We start from the raw sequence: 17,162 nt of genomic DNA, 5'->3' as shown, positions 1-17,162 counted from the left end.
CACCTTTTGTGTGAGCAAAATATGGATTGGATGGAAGAGAAAATAACAATTTTTTATAATAAAAAAAATGGGGAGAAGAAGAGTCAAATTAAAAGGAAGATGAAGGGATAAAAAAATTGTAAGGTTAAGATATAGAGTAGTGGGGAGATAAAAAGGTAAAAGTAAATAAATGTTGGAGAATATGTAATTGTAAAGTGACAAATTAATAAGAAGAAAAATAATTAAAAAGGAGAGCCTTATTGTGTGAGAAAAATATGGATTGAATGGTAGAAAATATCAAATTTTTATGATAAAAAATGGGGAGAGGAAGAGTCAAAATAAAAGAAAGATAAAGGGATGGAGAAATTGTAAGGTTAAGGTATAAAATAGTGGAGAGATAAAAAAGTAAAAGTAAATAAATGTTAGAGAATGTGTAATTGTAAAGTGGCAAATTAATAAGGAGAAAAATAATTGAGAAGGAAAGTGAAAATATTGAAAATAGGTTGATGATATGGCGTTGATGTGGCTCAACAAGAGCACAGCAACATTAAACTCTATGCTTCAACTTTTAGATATATAGATGGTTATTTTTGTGAACAAGGTTTGATGGGGCATGTAAAAAGCAATATTTCTTTTATAATTGAGTGATTGCTTGGAAAATAATAGTTTAAGGTATTTGTTTTTAGCCAATGATATATTAAACCTAGTTGTATTTTCTTTCTTTTTTGAAAGAAAGGGTATGTCATTACTTGGAAACTTCAAAAGGTATTTTCTTATCCCTTTGTAGCTTTACTTTACAAAATAACTTTTAGGTACTTCTCATCATAAATGCAAGAGGAGGGGATGCCATTTATCAATACCCCTAGAGTACCTAAGAATTACTCTACTATATGTTTCCTTCAATAGTCAAGTCAAAAAGAGCTACCTTTATTTGCAGTCCCCCCCTCCCTACCCTCAACAGAAAAGAAGAAATGAAAACTCGGTTATCAATAAAATAATGGGATGAATGCTAAAGTGGGAACACAATGAAAATCCAATCATCATACATATTAAGAAATTATAGTGTTAAGTGACAAATGCAATGTTACGAACCAGCTGGGTGAAGTGGATTTAGACAGTAGTTCAGATCAGATTATGCAGCACAGTTCAGATTATGTAGCACAGTTGTTACTATCTCTTGGCTGCTCTGGATGAGTGTTATCTGCTGCACAAGATTGGTTCTAGCTTGTTAAAGTTATCTGATTGTTTAGGATTTGTTTAGGAGTTATTAATGGTTATCTTATTTATGTTTATAGGGTTGCTTTTCAAATAATGACTCTGCTTGGGTGTGTCCAACAAAAATAGGAGTTGGAAATAGGATAGGACTTGATGTTATTTTATCTTTATCATTAGGAATGCATTGTATGCTCAGTTGGAGGCTATTTATAGCCTACGTTTATTAATAAGAAGCATCTGAATATTGCAGTAAAACAATCAAGCTTTTGCTTGTTAAGGAGGTCCCGGTTATCCCTCGAAGCATAACCAGAAATTTATCCTTCTTCTTTTCTGTTAAATTCCAGAATTTCCTCAATCTAACCATAGCCCCACGCGGGAAAAGAGGTGCTACTCGCGGCCGAGGCGGGGGTCGTATCATGCAACCATTAACCATCAAAGTCTGGGTGCTTCACCTTACCCCCCAAGACCCAAATTGTTGCATCCACACAAAAATAATAAATCAACATTTCATTTTATCATTTTTGGATTATTCAGAAATTTCTATTAATATGAAACAAACCAATACAAACAGAAACATTTGAAACACTGAGACTTCAGCTAGTCCACTACAACAAGGGCATTCTGCCCTGACATAAACTCCCTACTGAACATGAAAATAGTGTTACATCACCCCAACCCAGTTCTACAAAAAGATAGTTTTCAGACAAAACAACAGCACCTGATTGGTGCTAATCATACCCAACATGTTTTTACAGACAAAACAATCACAAACTTAGCTACTAGCAAACTTTTAAGCAGAAGATGGAATGAGGTACAAACCAGTTACAACAGAGAACTCTGCTTAGGATAAAGTTAGAGGCACTTCCTTTAAACATCATCCAAACTTGACATCTTTTCTCACACTCTTCACCACGCTTTCCTCTGTTTTGATCTCTTCTCCATGAATTCTTGAGTTTCTCTTAGACCATATGTGATAGGCAGTAGCCCAAACCACTCTGCATAAGGAACTTCTGAGGTTCTTTCCTTTGATACTAGACACCTGATTGGTCCTAATCATACCCAATGTCTTGTTTTTACATACAAAACAATCACATACCCAGCTACTAGCAAACTTTTAAGCGAAGGTCATGAAGGATTGAATAAGGTACAAACCAGTTACAACAGAGAGCTCTGCTTAGGATAGAGTTGCAGCCACTTCCTTTAAACATCAAGGTAACTCTTCATTAAGCTTCCCTCTGTTTTGACCTCTCCAAGAATCCTTGAGTTTCTCTGAGATAATAAGGAAATTTGGAGGCTCTTTCCTTTGATACTCAGCCACCCACATGAGTGCCTATTAGGCCCAAGCATGTCCCAATCCCAACAAGAGGCGTGTCATATATCATGATAACATCTATTGACACACCTCTGCCTATCCAATGTACTTTTTGAGAAGCGTACTCAGCTAAAATTTCATTAGCAAATTTCACAAAATCAAACCCCCTATGACACGCTTTTCTTTGATCCTGAAGAAAAATGCATCACGATATTAGTCCATATGGGCAACACCCAAAAGGATGTGATAAAACTATTAAGCATATGCAATTACAGTACAAAATCAGTTTCCATGATGTGCAAATAGCGATGTGCAAATAGCAATGAGAAAAAACCAGGAAAAGCCTTTGAGCAGTTACTAATTTTCAATTCACATCCCAGGATGAATTTTACAGAATATTTTTCATTTGTTTTCCAATTGGTACTACCTCTAAGTGTTCATTTTCCTCCTTGTAGTCATATCTCAACGTCTTGATTTTAGCCATTACTAGTCTTGTGCAATATTGAATTTTTGCTATATAGAAAAGGTGGTAAAAGTATCTCTCGGCAAACAAGCCCATTAAAACCTTGAACAAACCCAAAGAAGGTTTGACAACACATCCAATTACATGCTGCATTAAGCATTTTGAGAAAAGTTGTCAAGAAAAAAGATGCAGTAATATTTTCATCATCAAATTGTGATGTCCTTAACAGAATTACAGAAGCACACAAATCTAAATTCAAATAAAAAAATAAATGACAGATCATATAGGACAGATTTAAGTTTGGAAATTTTGATTGACAAGAAAATTTAAAACAAATAAATATTTTTGAAAAATGAGGCAGTGTTAATGTAACAGGGATGGAAAAGTCATATCCCACCAAATCATTAACTTTCTCATCAAATCACAAAGAAAAGTATAATTAAATAAAATATTTTATATAAATTTATGATAGAAGGAAGAGCACAGAAGCAATGAAGGCAGCAGTGTGAGTAGTGGAGAGGTTATTTCAAAACTTGTTTTCCCTCGTCTTTAAAAATGGGATCAAGGGGTTGTCTCAGTCTCTCAAGGTCAAATTCCTCTTTAGAGCTTCTATTTCTACTAGGTCTTGCCCCATAATTACATTTTTGCATTTTTCATTGGCTATTATCAAACATCAATTGACAAATGCAACCCCAATTATCAGATAAAGAGGCCATGCAATGCCCTATTGTTTGTTTAAACTTTAAACTCTACATATCACCAAGTTCGCATTCACATCAATCCGTGTAAAATTTTCTGTCTATTTTACAACAAGAACCTACTTTTTCTATTTTACACAACTAGTTTTTCAAAACACCCACACCAGTCAACCACACCAGTCAATCTATTTTAGAAGATAGTTCAATAAAATATTCATTCTTCAATATTTTTTTTATTATTTTCTCTAATGGTTATACTTTTTTAATTTAAACTTATATTTCAAATAAACTACCAAAACCGGTGGCTTAGCCAATGGAGCAACTTGTGCTGGAGGTCTGGTGGTCGAACTGCCGGAATAGTGGTTCCAGCGACCGTTACAGGATCGGTGTCTCCACCCACCATACCACTATCAATGAAATATTTCGGTGTGTCGTTTCGCACCGGAGATATATATATATATATATATATATAAAATTTACTATTAGTATGGTGAATGATATAAAATTTTAGTTAAAAAAAGTAATAATTTGAATTAAAACTTTTAATATATACTTTAATAAAATTCCAAATAAAATCATCAGCTTTGTTTTAAAAAAAAAAAAAAAAAAAAAAAAAAAAAAAAAACTCAATTATGATTCTTTTGTAATTAAATTATATTGTAGAAATATTTGCAAACTAGGAAGCTTCAAGGAAGCTGAAGCTTCCTTTACCACTCACTTTTAACCCCACCCCATAATATTTGACCCTCTTTTTTTTCTCACAAAATCACATCTCTTCTCTACTTCCTCTCCCACGGTCTTTTCTCTACTTTTTTTTTTTTTTTTTGATATTTTCCTTTGCCCTCTTTTTTTTCTCACAAAATCACATCTCTTCTCTACTTCCTCTCCCACGGTCTTTTCTCTACTTTTTTTTTTTTTTTGATATTTTCCTTTGCCGTAGCTCTCAAGCACTTGTTTCTCTCCTCTCTCATGGCAGCAGCAAGCTCTCCATGGCAGTGGTGACAACGGCGGCTTCAATTTGGGTTTGGGTTGATGGGTTTTTTGTTGAAAGTTTGATTTTGGGTTCTAAGTTGTTGAGTTTTCTGTTGAAGGTTTGATTTTGGGTTTAGATTGATTTTTGGTTTGATTTTCCTTTGTTTTTGGTTGATTTTGAGATTGAAATATCATGGGTTGTGATGAGTTGTGATGGGTTGTGGTGGTGGTGATTAAGTGGTGGTTGGGCAGTGTTGGGTGGATTTGAAGCAAACTGGGATGAACACAGACAAAGAAGAGAGAGAGAAAGAGAGAAATTAATAAAATATTGTACACAAAGCTTACACGGTTACTGTAGCATCTTTGTATATTTACAAAGGTTTAGAAAGATTGATTCAGGTGTTTTTTGTGTTGTGTTGTGTAAATTTTTGCACTTTTTGTATTTTACAATGATTGATGCAATTGCTCTTAGAAGAGTAAACCCACACTTTTGCACAATCAATGTTGGCCGATTTCTAGTAATTGAATCCTCAATGCTAGAAATTGATGTTTAGGTATTGTATTCTAGCCTTATTTTGATTTTGTTAATATATTTCAAGGAGTAATGGTTCATAGTATAATCTTGATTCAATATATTAAATGCCAAACACCCTTCCAAAGTGAAATCGAACCACTTAGAATCAGAAAGCCCCTCCTTAAACTCTAGAGTCGCAATAAGAAATTGCACACATAAGCACTAAAGTTAAAACAAATAGCCCAACCACCTTCTAAAGGCCTGCACACCTTCCACCTCTGCCAAGCCAAGGAGCACACGACTTCATTCCTGTGCAATGTACTAGTCATATAAACTAGAAAATTTGTCTCAAACTTAAATACAACCCAAAACTGAACATCAAATTACAAAACCAACATGGTAAATAGTAGCTTACCTGCTGAACCAGAGCTACCGTAGGGGCAAAAAGATGCATATCTTCTTCTAGGGCTTCCTTATCAAGTGACTTAGCTTGTGTATAAGCAGTACAGCAATGTGGGTCTTCCCACAAACTGTCCCCAAATAAACAATTATATTCTCCTCCAAAGCTTCTGGCATAGCTCCAATTGGTACCATCAAAAAACATATATACAAAACAACATAACCTACAATAAGTTATACTTTCATAGTAAAGAATGCATTTTATGTTAAGGAAATAAATTTCTAGCAAAGCCAAACACAACTGGCTTGCTTGAGCCGAGCTTTTGTGGTCTGAAAACAAAAACATAAGAAAGCATAAACCCTAGCATTTTGTCACTCGTCCAGTTTCTATAAAAAATACAGGATAAGAAAACAAAATTTATATGTTTCAAAGGAAACCCAGAAAGTTGAGAACTCAAGAACTAAGCCCAGCACCACTATTTCAGCACTTATTAGTCGAGCATTATGATTCCTCGAAACTAAAACATCAAAACGAGATAGAATTAAAAGCTTTGTACCCTTTCTACATTAATTTTCCTCAAGTTTCCTTGCAGCCAAACAGAAAATAGTCACATACACAAAAAAATGTTTAGATGAATATTTATATATATATATATACACACACACGCACACCCTTTCAGGTGATCTTTGTGGGATCTTTTTTGATCTTTTAAGTTTCTGAAACCGGTTCCACTCCATCATCATCATCAGCCTCAACCCCTAAGACACCCAAAGACCGTGTAGTGGTGGTAGTAGCACCAAAACCCATACTACTGGTAGTAGGACAATCATCTCTGCTTTCAGGCACTCCATGACCCATTTATCAGATCTTGGTTTTTGAATGACAAATAAGATGATGAGAAGTTTCTAATTCCAAATTGTCAAGAATCGTATCTGGATGCTCTAGTAGACTAAAAAAAGTGCATAGTTAACAAGTAAAACTAAATAAATAAAATAGAAGTTTGAGCTGAGTACATCAATAAAGATAATTGATATAAGATAATCCATCAACTACAATTATTTTAAGGAAAGAGATCAATAATACTAAATGAGAGCATACTTGCCCACCTTACCCTCACCCCCCCCCCCCCCCCCACCCCAAAAAAAAAACAACACACACAGGAGGACTTCTAGACAAAACTTCATTTTTAAAATCAAATTGTTAAAATGTAAACAAAATAATAATGACCCAAGTTTCTTATATTGGGAACCAAAAAAATAAAAAAGCCCTCTCTACTAAAATGAGCCTAATTCAACTATTACAGGCCCAATTCTAAGGCAAACTCAGCACAAAACTCCAAAAATTAAAAGGAGAAATTTCCACAGCTTTCTAATCAACCAAGCAGGAATAAAAATCAACAAAATTCATTACAACCTCGGAGTTCATCAACAATACAACTATAAAAAAATTCAATTTTCAGAGAAGGAGACCTCTCTGAAGGAGAGGGGGGAAGGATCACATGACTACTCTAAGAGAAGGAGACCTCTCTCCGAAAGAAAGGACTCAATTTTCTTCTTTCCATTTGATTTTGAGTAATGCTAATACAGTACAAATCAATTTCCATGAAGTGCAAATAGCAACGAGAAAAAACCATGCAATCAATTAGTTCCAAGAAAAGCCTCCAAGAAGTCACTAATTTTCAATTTTCATCCCTGCATAAGTTTGGCATATACCATATCTGAACATCTTGATTTCAGCTATTACTAGTGCTGCACATTATTGAATTTCTGGTATATAGATAAGGTGGTAATAAAAGCATGACTCTGCAAGCAAGCCCATTTTAAACCTTGAACAAACCCAAGAAGGTTTAACAATACCTGTAATTACATGGAGCATGGCCATGGTTAAAGCATTTAGGAAAAAGTTGACAAGAAAAAAGATACAGTAATATTTTCATCAGCTAACATTCCACACCATTCTTAATTAAACTAGATACAAGTCGGCTACTTTTACCTTGGGAAGATACATGTCCAAAACATGGCCAAACTGACTGGAATGCAACCACACATTATCAAAGTAGCTTCAATTGGAATACATCCTATGAAAAGCCTCCTTCCCCACTTAGCAGCTGAACTCATCAATGGCTTAACAGCACAGTCATCAGCAGAAGCAGAACCAACCACCATTTCTGGAGGCAAGTCCTGTTTACTTCCGCAAGATAATGGTCATTTCACTGGCATCTGCCCAGTTACATGAGCATGATCTGCAGGAGACGATCTGCCCAGTTACAATAAGAACATCCCTTAATGAGTGTAAGCAGAACTATCGATGTCCTGTAAAATGGAGCACCAAACCAGAAAATGCTTGGGAAATTGAATGTAGTCATAGCATCTATGCGAGAAAGTTTCTTTGGCTGCTTCATTTACTGAGGTATGTTCAATAAACCGCCAAAGAACCAAAACATTAAGAATATTAAGAACTGTGGTTTTACCAGCATTGAGTTTAGCATAAGTGTGGTTTCATTAAATGATGTGTGCAACAGCTATCAGGGGAAAATTGGAGTTTTTCTTTATTTTTTTTCCATAAAAGCCATTAAATGAAAGTTTTTCTTTTGTTTATGGGTGGGGAGGTAGAATATGCCCCAAATTTGTATCCAAAAAATTAATAGAACTAAAGGAAAAAGGAAAAATCCATGAATTCATGTATCCTAATTCCTATCTCTTGAATTACAAAATGAAAAGGGGATTGTTTCAGGCTTAGAAATTAAATAATAAAGAAATTTACTTATATAATTTTGGAATCCTATGCTTTAAATGCTCTTAAAGTTAATGAGTCATATATAGCAAAAAATAAAAAATTAAATAATAAAAGAAAAAATAATACATTAGTACATTAAATGAGTGTTTTTTTAATTTCTTTTTAAATATGAAGGGCACATTAATTAAAATTTGCCCATAATTTAAAATTCTTATTTACATTTTTTCAAAAATATGAAGGTTGCGTAAGTACAATAATGATTGATTTACAATTTAAATTGAAAAATAAATAAAAGATGCCTCTATCACCCCAAATGAATGTAGAATGAACTAATGTTAAGGCAAAGTGACTAGAAGTTCTTTTTTTCAAAGAAAAGGTGACCAAAGGTAGGAGCTTATGGGAAATTCCTATGCTTTCTGAGCGTAACTGAAGATGGAGGGAAAATTAAGGACATGTTTTATCATTTATAGCATGACCACTAGCGTGATGCACTTGTTGGACTTATGCAAAGAATCTATTTTGAATCACTAGAGATGTGTAAAGGTTCAAATATATCAACACATATATTTACTCTGTTGAACTACAAAATTAGCAAAGACAATTGTATAGCTAATTAGTAGTCAAGAAAAAATTCTCTTCCAGTCCTAGATTGGTACCCAAAAAAAAAATTTACAAATGCATAAGAATTCTTTTATAGCTTAGTTGACCATAACTTTTATAATAAAAAAATCAACAACCAAGGATAGCCAAGTTCGGAGGGAATAATGCAGAAATACTATGTGGGTGTTCTGCAATGTTTCTGACAATGCAGAAAACTTTTTTTTTTTCTTTTTTGTGCCTTAAGTTTCTATATATGTAGACAGATTGATGATTGATCATTGGGAAGCAGAGTTTCAAATGGGCTATATAATATATATATATACAAGCCATGCAAGGAAGCGACTTCACACTTACGCTTCTAATATCTATCATATATATAGACAGAAAATCAGAGATGTCATAGCTCAAAATTTCAAAGATGAAAAACCCCATTTTTCCAAATTCATAAAGGAATTGCCATCAGATTCGGACTTTGCCTCTTGGGCTATTATTAAACAATATTAAAAAGTAACAATAATAAGTAGCATTATTATTGGAAAAGAAAAATCTAACCTTTTATGGTGTAAATCCCATCCAGGTAGCAATGTTAGCAACTTGTGTGTCAAAGCAGCTCTCCACGTGTACATGATATCTTTTTATACATGAACATTATTATCATTACAATTGCAATATTTGATTGATGAAGTTATAAATATTTTTTCTTTTAGAAATAAAACAATGACTATAGAATTGTGCACTACTTCACAGTAAAAAGTTAATAAAAAGAGAAAATTGAAAGTTGGGATATATGGATCAACATTGTAATGAGAAAAAAAAAAAAATATATATATATATATATATATATTTATATATATATATAGATATCCGCATCACGCTGATTATGTAACATCATTCATGTCATGACTTTGGAACACACCATCTGTGTAACGCAGGAAACTTTAATGTGAAGGGCCTTAGCCATAAAGAAAAACTCTGCATCTGTTCGGCCCCTAGGGAGTGTAAATTTTTTTTTTAATTGCAATATTTGATTGATGAAGCTATAAATATTTTTTGTTTTAGAAATATAACGATGACTATAGAATTGCGCACTACTTCATAGTAAAAAGTTAATAAAAAGAGAAAATTGAAACTTGGGATATATGGATCAACATTGTAATGAGAAAGAAAAAAAAAAAAATATATATATATATATATATATATCCGCATCACACTGACTATGTAACATCATTCATGTCATGACTTTGGAATACACCATCTGTCTAACGCAGGAAACTTTAATGTGAAGGGTTGTAGCCATAAAGAAAAACTTTGCATCTGTTCGGCCCCTAGGGAGTGTATAAATTGTTTTTTCTTTTTTAATTGCAATATTTGATTGATGAAACTATAAATATTTTTTGTTTTAGAAATATAACAATGACTATAGAATTGCGCACTATGTCATAGTAAAAAGTTAATAAAAAGAGAAAATATAAGATTTCAATATTTTGTGCCACAATTTTGAATGTGGTTGATTGTGATTAGTAGGGAAAAGGTGGCGAGTTCATGTGAAAGTAACAAATATGAGATTTGAATTTAAAGTTGTGTACCTGATTTTGATGTTGCCTAAAAATTTTGGTGATTGTCTTCCAACATTGGAAAATATTTAGAGCAATAAATCTGTCGGTAATTCATGTTGCATGCTCATTTTTGTGATTGTGGAGAGTGTATTTTTATGCTATTTTTGGTGTGTATTTTTTTGTTGTTTTGTTATGTAATTTATAGTGTTTTGATTGTTGTATGGATGAGTGATTGTTGAATTTATTTGCAATTATTTTTAATTATTTTTTTTGGGGTTTTGTTTTTTTGAATAGAAGCCTTTCATATACCCTTCTCTATAAATCTTAAATCCTGTAAATTATGTTTGACTGTTCATTGTTCATTTGGTTTTTTTTTTTTTTTTGGGCATATTTTATTTTTTTCATTTTCCATTTTCTTTGGGGCTTTTCAAATTATCAGGTGGTTTTTGCCCTGCCAGCCATCAACTTTAAGTAAATAATCTAGTGGATGTATCTAATAACATAATGTTAAATCAAGTTGTGTAGGATGTTAACTTTGTTTGATAGTGAAATGAAGGCTAGTTGGAACTTGGACACACTTGGAGATTTTGTAATTATGAGGAGCAATGGGCAACCTGTTTACAATTTTTGTGTCACAGTTGATGATGCTACCATGGTTATATCATATGTTATAAGGTATTACCTCCAACCTCCTTAAAATTAAGGGAAATTTGCTATTTACCTGTCTGTAAACGTAGCAAGTTTACCATCTCTAATTTTTAATTTTTCTTTACCTTGGTCGTGGTCCATGTTATGTTAAGACATCATATTCTTTCAAAACTTGCATTTTCAAGGCAGAGGAACATTTACCAAATACTTTAAGGCAAGCACTAATATATAAGGTACTATTAAAAATTTGAACCTTTTTCCTGCTTTTCCTTGCTTTTGGGTTTTTTTTTTTTTTTTTTTTTTTTTTTTTTTTTTTTTTTTTAACAACAGAGAGAAACTAATTGTGGTCTCTATACATTATTCTACTACAGGCTCTGGGATTCTCAATGCCTTCTTTTGCAGCAAAGTAAATTACATCAAGTGGGGCTTTAGCATCATTTAAGATAGGATGCAATTTACTCTGTAACTGATAAAAGAATTAAAATTTAGCTTTCATCTGAAAATTAAAAAAAGATAATAGAACACTGAACAATGAACGTTACTTTTATTACTTACGGGCATAATGCATAACCTTATTATTGTCAATATTATAATAAAATTAAAAAGATTATTTGTGACGCAGAATCATCCCTTATTCAAAGGCCAAAACGTTGCTTCGGAGCAACTTCAAACTATACCTACTCCCACGTTTGGTATTTCAAGTTTAGCTACTGCTTTCCGTCAAAAGAAAAAAGCTCAACTACTGCTTTCAACTTCCTTGTGATCTATCTTCCTTTGTTTTCTTTCATTGACCAAGAAGGAATTGCCAAAGCAATCCGTTTTGGTATTGCACAAAAGATCATTGAATTATTGGGCTCTGCTACTTTCAAAGAGATCAGATCCATTTGGGGTACCGGTGTTGAAGATGATATCGAGAAATTGAAGAACATTGTTTCCACTGTTCAAGCTGTGTAAGAAAACAGTTTTTTTGGTAAAATAAAATAGTTTTTTTTGGCTGCCAAGGATTATGTAGTAAAATTATGCAGAAAGCTTACCGCAAAAATTGAAACACCAAAAACAATTTGCTTTGATTCTAATATCAATTGTTGAAAATGGATATCAATCTAAATGATGTAGTATACAATGGACGCATTAATGAGAAGTACAATTTGATCAATTCAAGAAACGGAGTCTTACATATTGAAATACGTTGAAAGGTGATTTGAGACGTGCCACCAACACTTTATACTTCACTACTTCAGAGTCTTACATTCTTCCAATAAGCCACAACACATTAAAAAAATCAGACCTGAGATATTTCCAAATAAACCAAGGTAAAATAAAATAGTTTTTTTGGCTGTAAAATTATAGCACTATTGAAACGACATTCAGACAATCTCACAAACACATCAATGGCATGCCAAGGATGCTTGTCTAATATAAACACAAACACAAACAAACGAAGAAAAAAAAAAGGGTCTCATATTAATATAAACATAGCATAAAAGTTTTGCACCCAAAAAAAAGAATTGAGATGTAGAGATACCTCAACCAAAGCAAGGAGGTTCTGTCAGTATTTATAAACCTTGTGGAAAGGAACCCAGTTTTTATCTTCCTATCCATAGATAATAAACAGCAACCCACCAAGCCAATTTTACAAATAGCAACTCTAAAGCTAATGCCTTTGAATGAGTGATAGTCCATTCAACCAAGTCCAGCCAGCTGCGTTTAACTTCTTTTCTGAATCAAAGAAAGCCACGATTTATAGTTATAAAAGAGCCTCTCTCTTTTTTCTTTTTCTTTTTTAAATAATAAATAATAAAACAAAGGGAGATATAGGCTAAACTTTTTGCATGTAATATGAAGTGCCGCAACCTTTCTTAATCTATGTTATGCATAGGCATACTACTAGTGTCATAAAATAAACATGTGAACTGTAAAGGTTCTTCCACTTTGCTTGTATTTAAAAATGAGTTTATTTGTCAAAAGTCTTGTGGCTCAATAACACTGTGGTGCAAGAACTTTTGGGGGGTGGGGGGGAGAACCAGCTCCAGAACAGAAACAAAAGAACCCTTACAGCCACTCAGCTCACTTGAAACCACTAGACTACCATAAATCCCAAAACACTTTGGCTACATTCTGCAAGTGTATAAAATGCATTTATGAGTTCTTTTTAAGTACACAAATAAGGATAGCCCTTCTCCTTCAACTCATCACTCCTTTCTTACCACTTTCTTACAACTTTCTCCATAAAGCAATCAATATGGTAAAAGGGTTGGAAATATCTGTTCAAGATCAATTACAGAACTCTGTCATGTGATTACATTATTAGCATGCATTTCACAGCAAACAGAAGAAATTTACAAACTGCATTACAATACATTTATCTTGTTCCATTCCAACATATTAAAAGTATACTTGCAAGATTACAAGCATTGAAGTATAAGTTCATAATCAATGAAAATGCTATCCGTGTGTCCTATCAATCCAATGACAGTCCTTGCCAGTAACACCAATAACTATGTCTTCATCCCCTCGCCGCCACACCCCCCCCCCCCCCCAGCGGCTGCTAGAAAATCAACAGAAAGAAATAACACAAGTTAATAGAAAAAAGTGGGTCAAGAAATGGACTAGGATCTAATTACAACATCATGTCTAGTCAATCAATATATTACTAAAAGCTGAAGCGTAGCATTTAATGCTGCTACGTTCACGTTGAGCCACGTCAACGTCCACGTCATCATCTTTTTTTTTTTTTTTTTCCATTTTCTTATAGTTATTTATAATTTTTTATTTATTTCATATTTACACTTCTCCAACCTTTCTCCCTCCCTTATCTTTTCATCTCCCCACTACTTCTCTAACCTTTCTCCTTCTCTCATTCTCTCACCTTCTCATCTCCCCACTACTCTCTACATTAATATCATTCTTCATCTTTCCCTTCATCTTCCTCTATTTTTGTCTCTTCTTATTTACACTCTCTTACTATAAATTTGTCACTATCTCATTCATTCCATGCATAGTTTTCCCTTACAAAAAAAAGGTTCTCTCTCTCTCTCTCTCTCACACACACACACACACAATTTTTGAGTGGATTTTTATTTTTTATTTTTTATTTTTCTTGCATCTTCGCTTTAGGTTGATAATTTTTTATATTCTTTAATCTACTTTAGGTTAATGCGATTCAGTTTTCTATCTCTCTCTCTCTCTCTCTCTCTCTTTGATTGTTAAATGTTATCCTATTGCGTTATAAAGGATTAAATATAAAAATATAATATTATTCTAATACATAGCATGATTTGGATAATTTAATTTGGTAGTTACTGTAATTTGATAGCATGATTTTTATAGTGCTCAATTTAGATGTTAAACTATGAGACTTTAATCATTTTATTTTTTATTTTTTAATCCTTTGTGGTGGACAAAGTACTCTTAATAGTATTAAAAGTACTATAAAATGCAATTTATTTAGAGAAAAGCAAAGGTTGGCTAAACAAAAGTTATTGGATGAGAGACAAATTTTATCTTTCGCAATTTTACTTTAAATATTATTATTATTATTATTTTATAATAATGCATATATACAAATTTAATTCTTAGATTTTGCTAATAATTGATTATTTGATAATATGTTTTGGGTTGACAAAATTACAATTTCTGCAAAGAAAATAACCTTAGTAGATTATAAATAACAATTTTTTTCCTAATTGGTCCAATTAATCATAGTTAAGTTTTATTAATTTTTTTAGTTACTTTTTTCAGTGTTTTGGACTGTAGGCAGAAAAAATAAGTTTGAGAAAGTTTGTTTAAAACTAAAAGAATAATTTCTAAATTTTATTTTCTTCTTAATGATTCACAAAATGTTATAAATAACTTTTATTAAAAAATAAATATTTTCGTTAAATTGCCTTTTGAATTTTTGAGAAAAATTGTATTTTTTTCCATTTTAGTACAACAAAAATTATTAAATTTATGATTTATGATTGTTTCTATATTACATTTATGATTATTCTTATAATGAATAAAAATATAATTACAAAATACATTACTCTTTATTAAATTAGTTTAAATTGTATAAAAAAATTTAATAAAACTACCATAAAAATAATTACCATGCGCAACGCGCAGGTTTGTGGCTAGTTTAATTTAAATTCAAAAGCAAACATATTGACTCAGCTAGAATCACTCTTTTTGTTAAATAAAATGACATATAAATGAAATCAAACAATGAAAACCACGTCCAAGATTTAAGAATCTATTCCTGAGGATGTAAGAAACTTTCCGTTGCTGGGAAAATGCAATCGTAATGCTTTATAAAAAAAAAGTATACTGATCTAACATCATCATACTACCTACAAAAGTCATTAAGTTGATTATGCAGCAATTTAGCAGATTTTATGGAGTTGAAGTGATAACTCACGAAGTAAGCAGCTTGGAATTCAATGTACTGACAAAGAGTGAGGGAGGTTTGGGGCTTAGGAGAGTTGCGGAATCGAACAAGGCAACAATCATGAGGCATACATGGAAATTTTTTGCTCAAGCTGGCTCAATTGGGATGGCTAGGACAAGAGAAAAATCTTCTAAGAGCTATCCTTTTAAAAACTAAAATCCCTCAAAAATGCTCTTGGGGATGGAGGAAACTCCTCTAGTATAGTGAGTTAACAAGAATATTTATAAGATCTTTTGTGGGGGACGGAAGAAAAATATTATCTTTAGGATATGGTTACAAAGTAGTGTATGATGTTGCAAGTAGTCTTAAGGCAAAAGTTTCAAGTGTATTGAAGGAAAAAAGCTATGTCTGGAAGCCACTTAGGTCTAATTCTCTGCTTTCTATACAGAGCAAACTTCCTCTGGCAGACATTGGAGATGTAGATAGACCTATTTGGGTTCCTGTCAGAGAGGGGGGGGGGGGGGCATTTATGCCAACTAAGAAACCTGGAATAAAATTCAATTGAGGTTATCAGAGGTTAATTGGTGGAAGTTAATCTGGTTTTTCACCGCCATTCCTAGACATGATTCTTCACTTGGCTTGCTAAGAAAAACAAATTAAATGGGATAAACTCTAATAGTGGGGATACAAGGGGATAATCTGTGTGCTTTCTGCAGAAGTTGCACAGGAAGTTCAGACCATTTATTTTTTAAATGCAGTTTGTCAAAAAGATTATGGAGGGAAGTTATGAAGAGATGCCTAATAGACTCTCTAGAAACAAATTGGAATAAGGTTGGTTGAATGGTGGTTAGAAAGTTAAAAAATAAAAGCCTTCCCCATGTAAGCAACTTCACATTTCAACAATTTGATGTAAAAAAAGTGAGAATGCAGTTCCATGTAGGGCAATATAAATCAAGAAACTTAAAAAAAGATTAACGAATTAGATTACAAGTAACTGATCATTATGATGATTTAGTGTAGGTACTTATTAAACTTGAAAATGAAATGTCAAAAACAACAAAAACACTCAACTCTGTTAACCTGGCCAGGGAATCAAAAACCAGAAAAGGAATGTTATGATAAAAAGAAAAAATTTGCAATTACCATTGTAGGTAGGTGGATACTGTATACATTAAATATCTAAGTATCTGTAAGTGAACTATAGTTCATAAAGCAACTGCAACAATCATCAACAACCCATGAAATTTTAATTATTTTACAATCTTACAGGATTAATTAGTAATGCATGCAACCTGAAAATCATTTAGGTTTGCTAGATATTGCTGATTTGCCACAAGAGGTGGTGAATGTGATCAAGGGAAATTTTCATACATGCATAAAACATCATATATGATACTTGAAGGTATTTTCTAGCAACAAAAACTCGGGTTCTATCCTCGGAAGTTGATACCATTTCTTCCTGTTGAAAACAATGAGTAAATGTTTTGTAAGACAAGCGAATAATAGACAGGTTTTTCTCATGAACTTATAGTAAAATACAATTTCAATAGATCATCCCATGAAGCTACAAAATTATCTAGGAAGAAAAATGCCAAGGCAAAAGCCAACTTCATACCCCATAGAGTAAATAAGTATTAGTGCATTAACATTATCATCATCCTAGCCAAACTGCTGTAGCTGTACAATGCAACATGAAATGG

The 17,162-nt window shown here is 32.7% G+C and overlaps 3 protein-coding genes across 21 annotated transcripts in view; all 3 read right to left on the bottom strand.

Annotated features, from left to right (window-relative positions):
* Positions 1–9,524, bottom strand: part of LOC126699422 (uncharacterized) — a 105,090-nt gene extending 95,566 nt beyond the window's left edge. The window contains exons 1-4 of one of the 4 annotated variants that reach the window (XM_050397248.1): positions 9,442–9,524; positions 7,546–7,809; positions 5,569–5,722; positions 1,720–2,696 (exon numbers count right to left, since the gene is read on the bottom strand). In XM_050397248.1, the coding sequence (XP_050253205.1) occupies positions 2,505–2,696; positions 5,569–5,722; positions 7,546–7,718 (519 nt within the window). In that variant the 5' untranslated portion in view covers positions 7,719–7,809; positions 9,442–9,524 and the 3' untranslated portion in view covers positions 1,720–2,504. Of the gene's footprint in view, positions 1–1,719; positions 2,697–4,580; positions 5,463–5,568; positions 5,723–7,545; positions 7,810–9,441 lie in introns of those variants that run through there. The other 3 variants (XM_050397249.1, XR_007646789.1, XM_050397250.1) reach the window with 3 other exon arrangements.
* The window catches only part of LOC126699416 (disease resistance protein RUN1-like), a 193,865-nt gene that overhangs the window by 47,556 nt on the left and 129,147 nt on the right, over positions 1–17,162 (bottom strand). The gene's annotated exons all lie outside the window — the stretch shown is intronic.
* The window catches only part of LOC126699414 (TMV resistance protein N-like), a 90,989-nt gene that overhangs the window by 65,370 nt on the left and 8,457 nt on the right, over positions 1–17,162 (bottom strand). Inside the window, exons 6-7 of one of the 5 annotated variants that reach the window (XM_050397190.1) lie at positions 12,270–12,812; positions 11,611–12,039 (exon numbers count right to left, since the gene is read on the bottom strand). The exons of 1 other annotated variant lie outside the window; for it this stretch is intronic. The gene's annotated coding sequence lies outside the window, so the exon portion shown is untranslated. Of the gene's footprint in view, positions 1–11,610; positions 12,040–12,134; positions 12,813–17,162 lie in introns of those variants that run through there. 3 more of the 5 variants (XM_050397191.1, XM_050397192.1, XM_050397196.1) reach the window with 3 other exon arrangements.

This window comes from Quercus robur, chromosome 9 (assembly GCF_932294415.1).
Source record: "Quercus robur chromosome 9, dhQueRobu3.1, whole genome shotgun sequence".
Classification (NCBI taxonomy): Eukaryota; Viridiplantae; Streptophyta; class Magnoliopsida; order Fagales; family Fagaceae; genus Quercus; species Quercus robur.
Note: the sequence above shows the minus strand (reverse complement) of the source record. Positions and strands in the feature narration are given on the sequence as shown.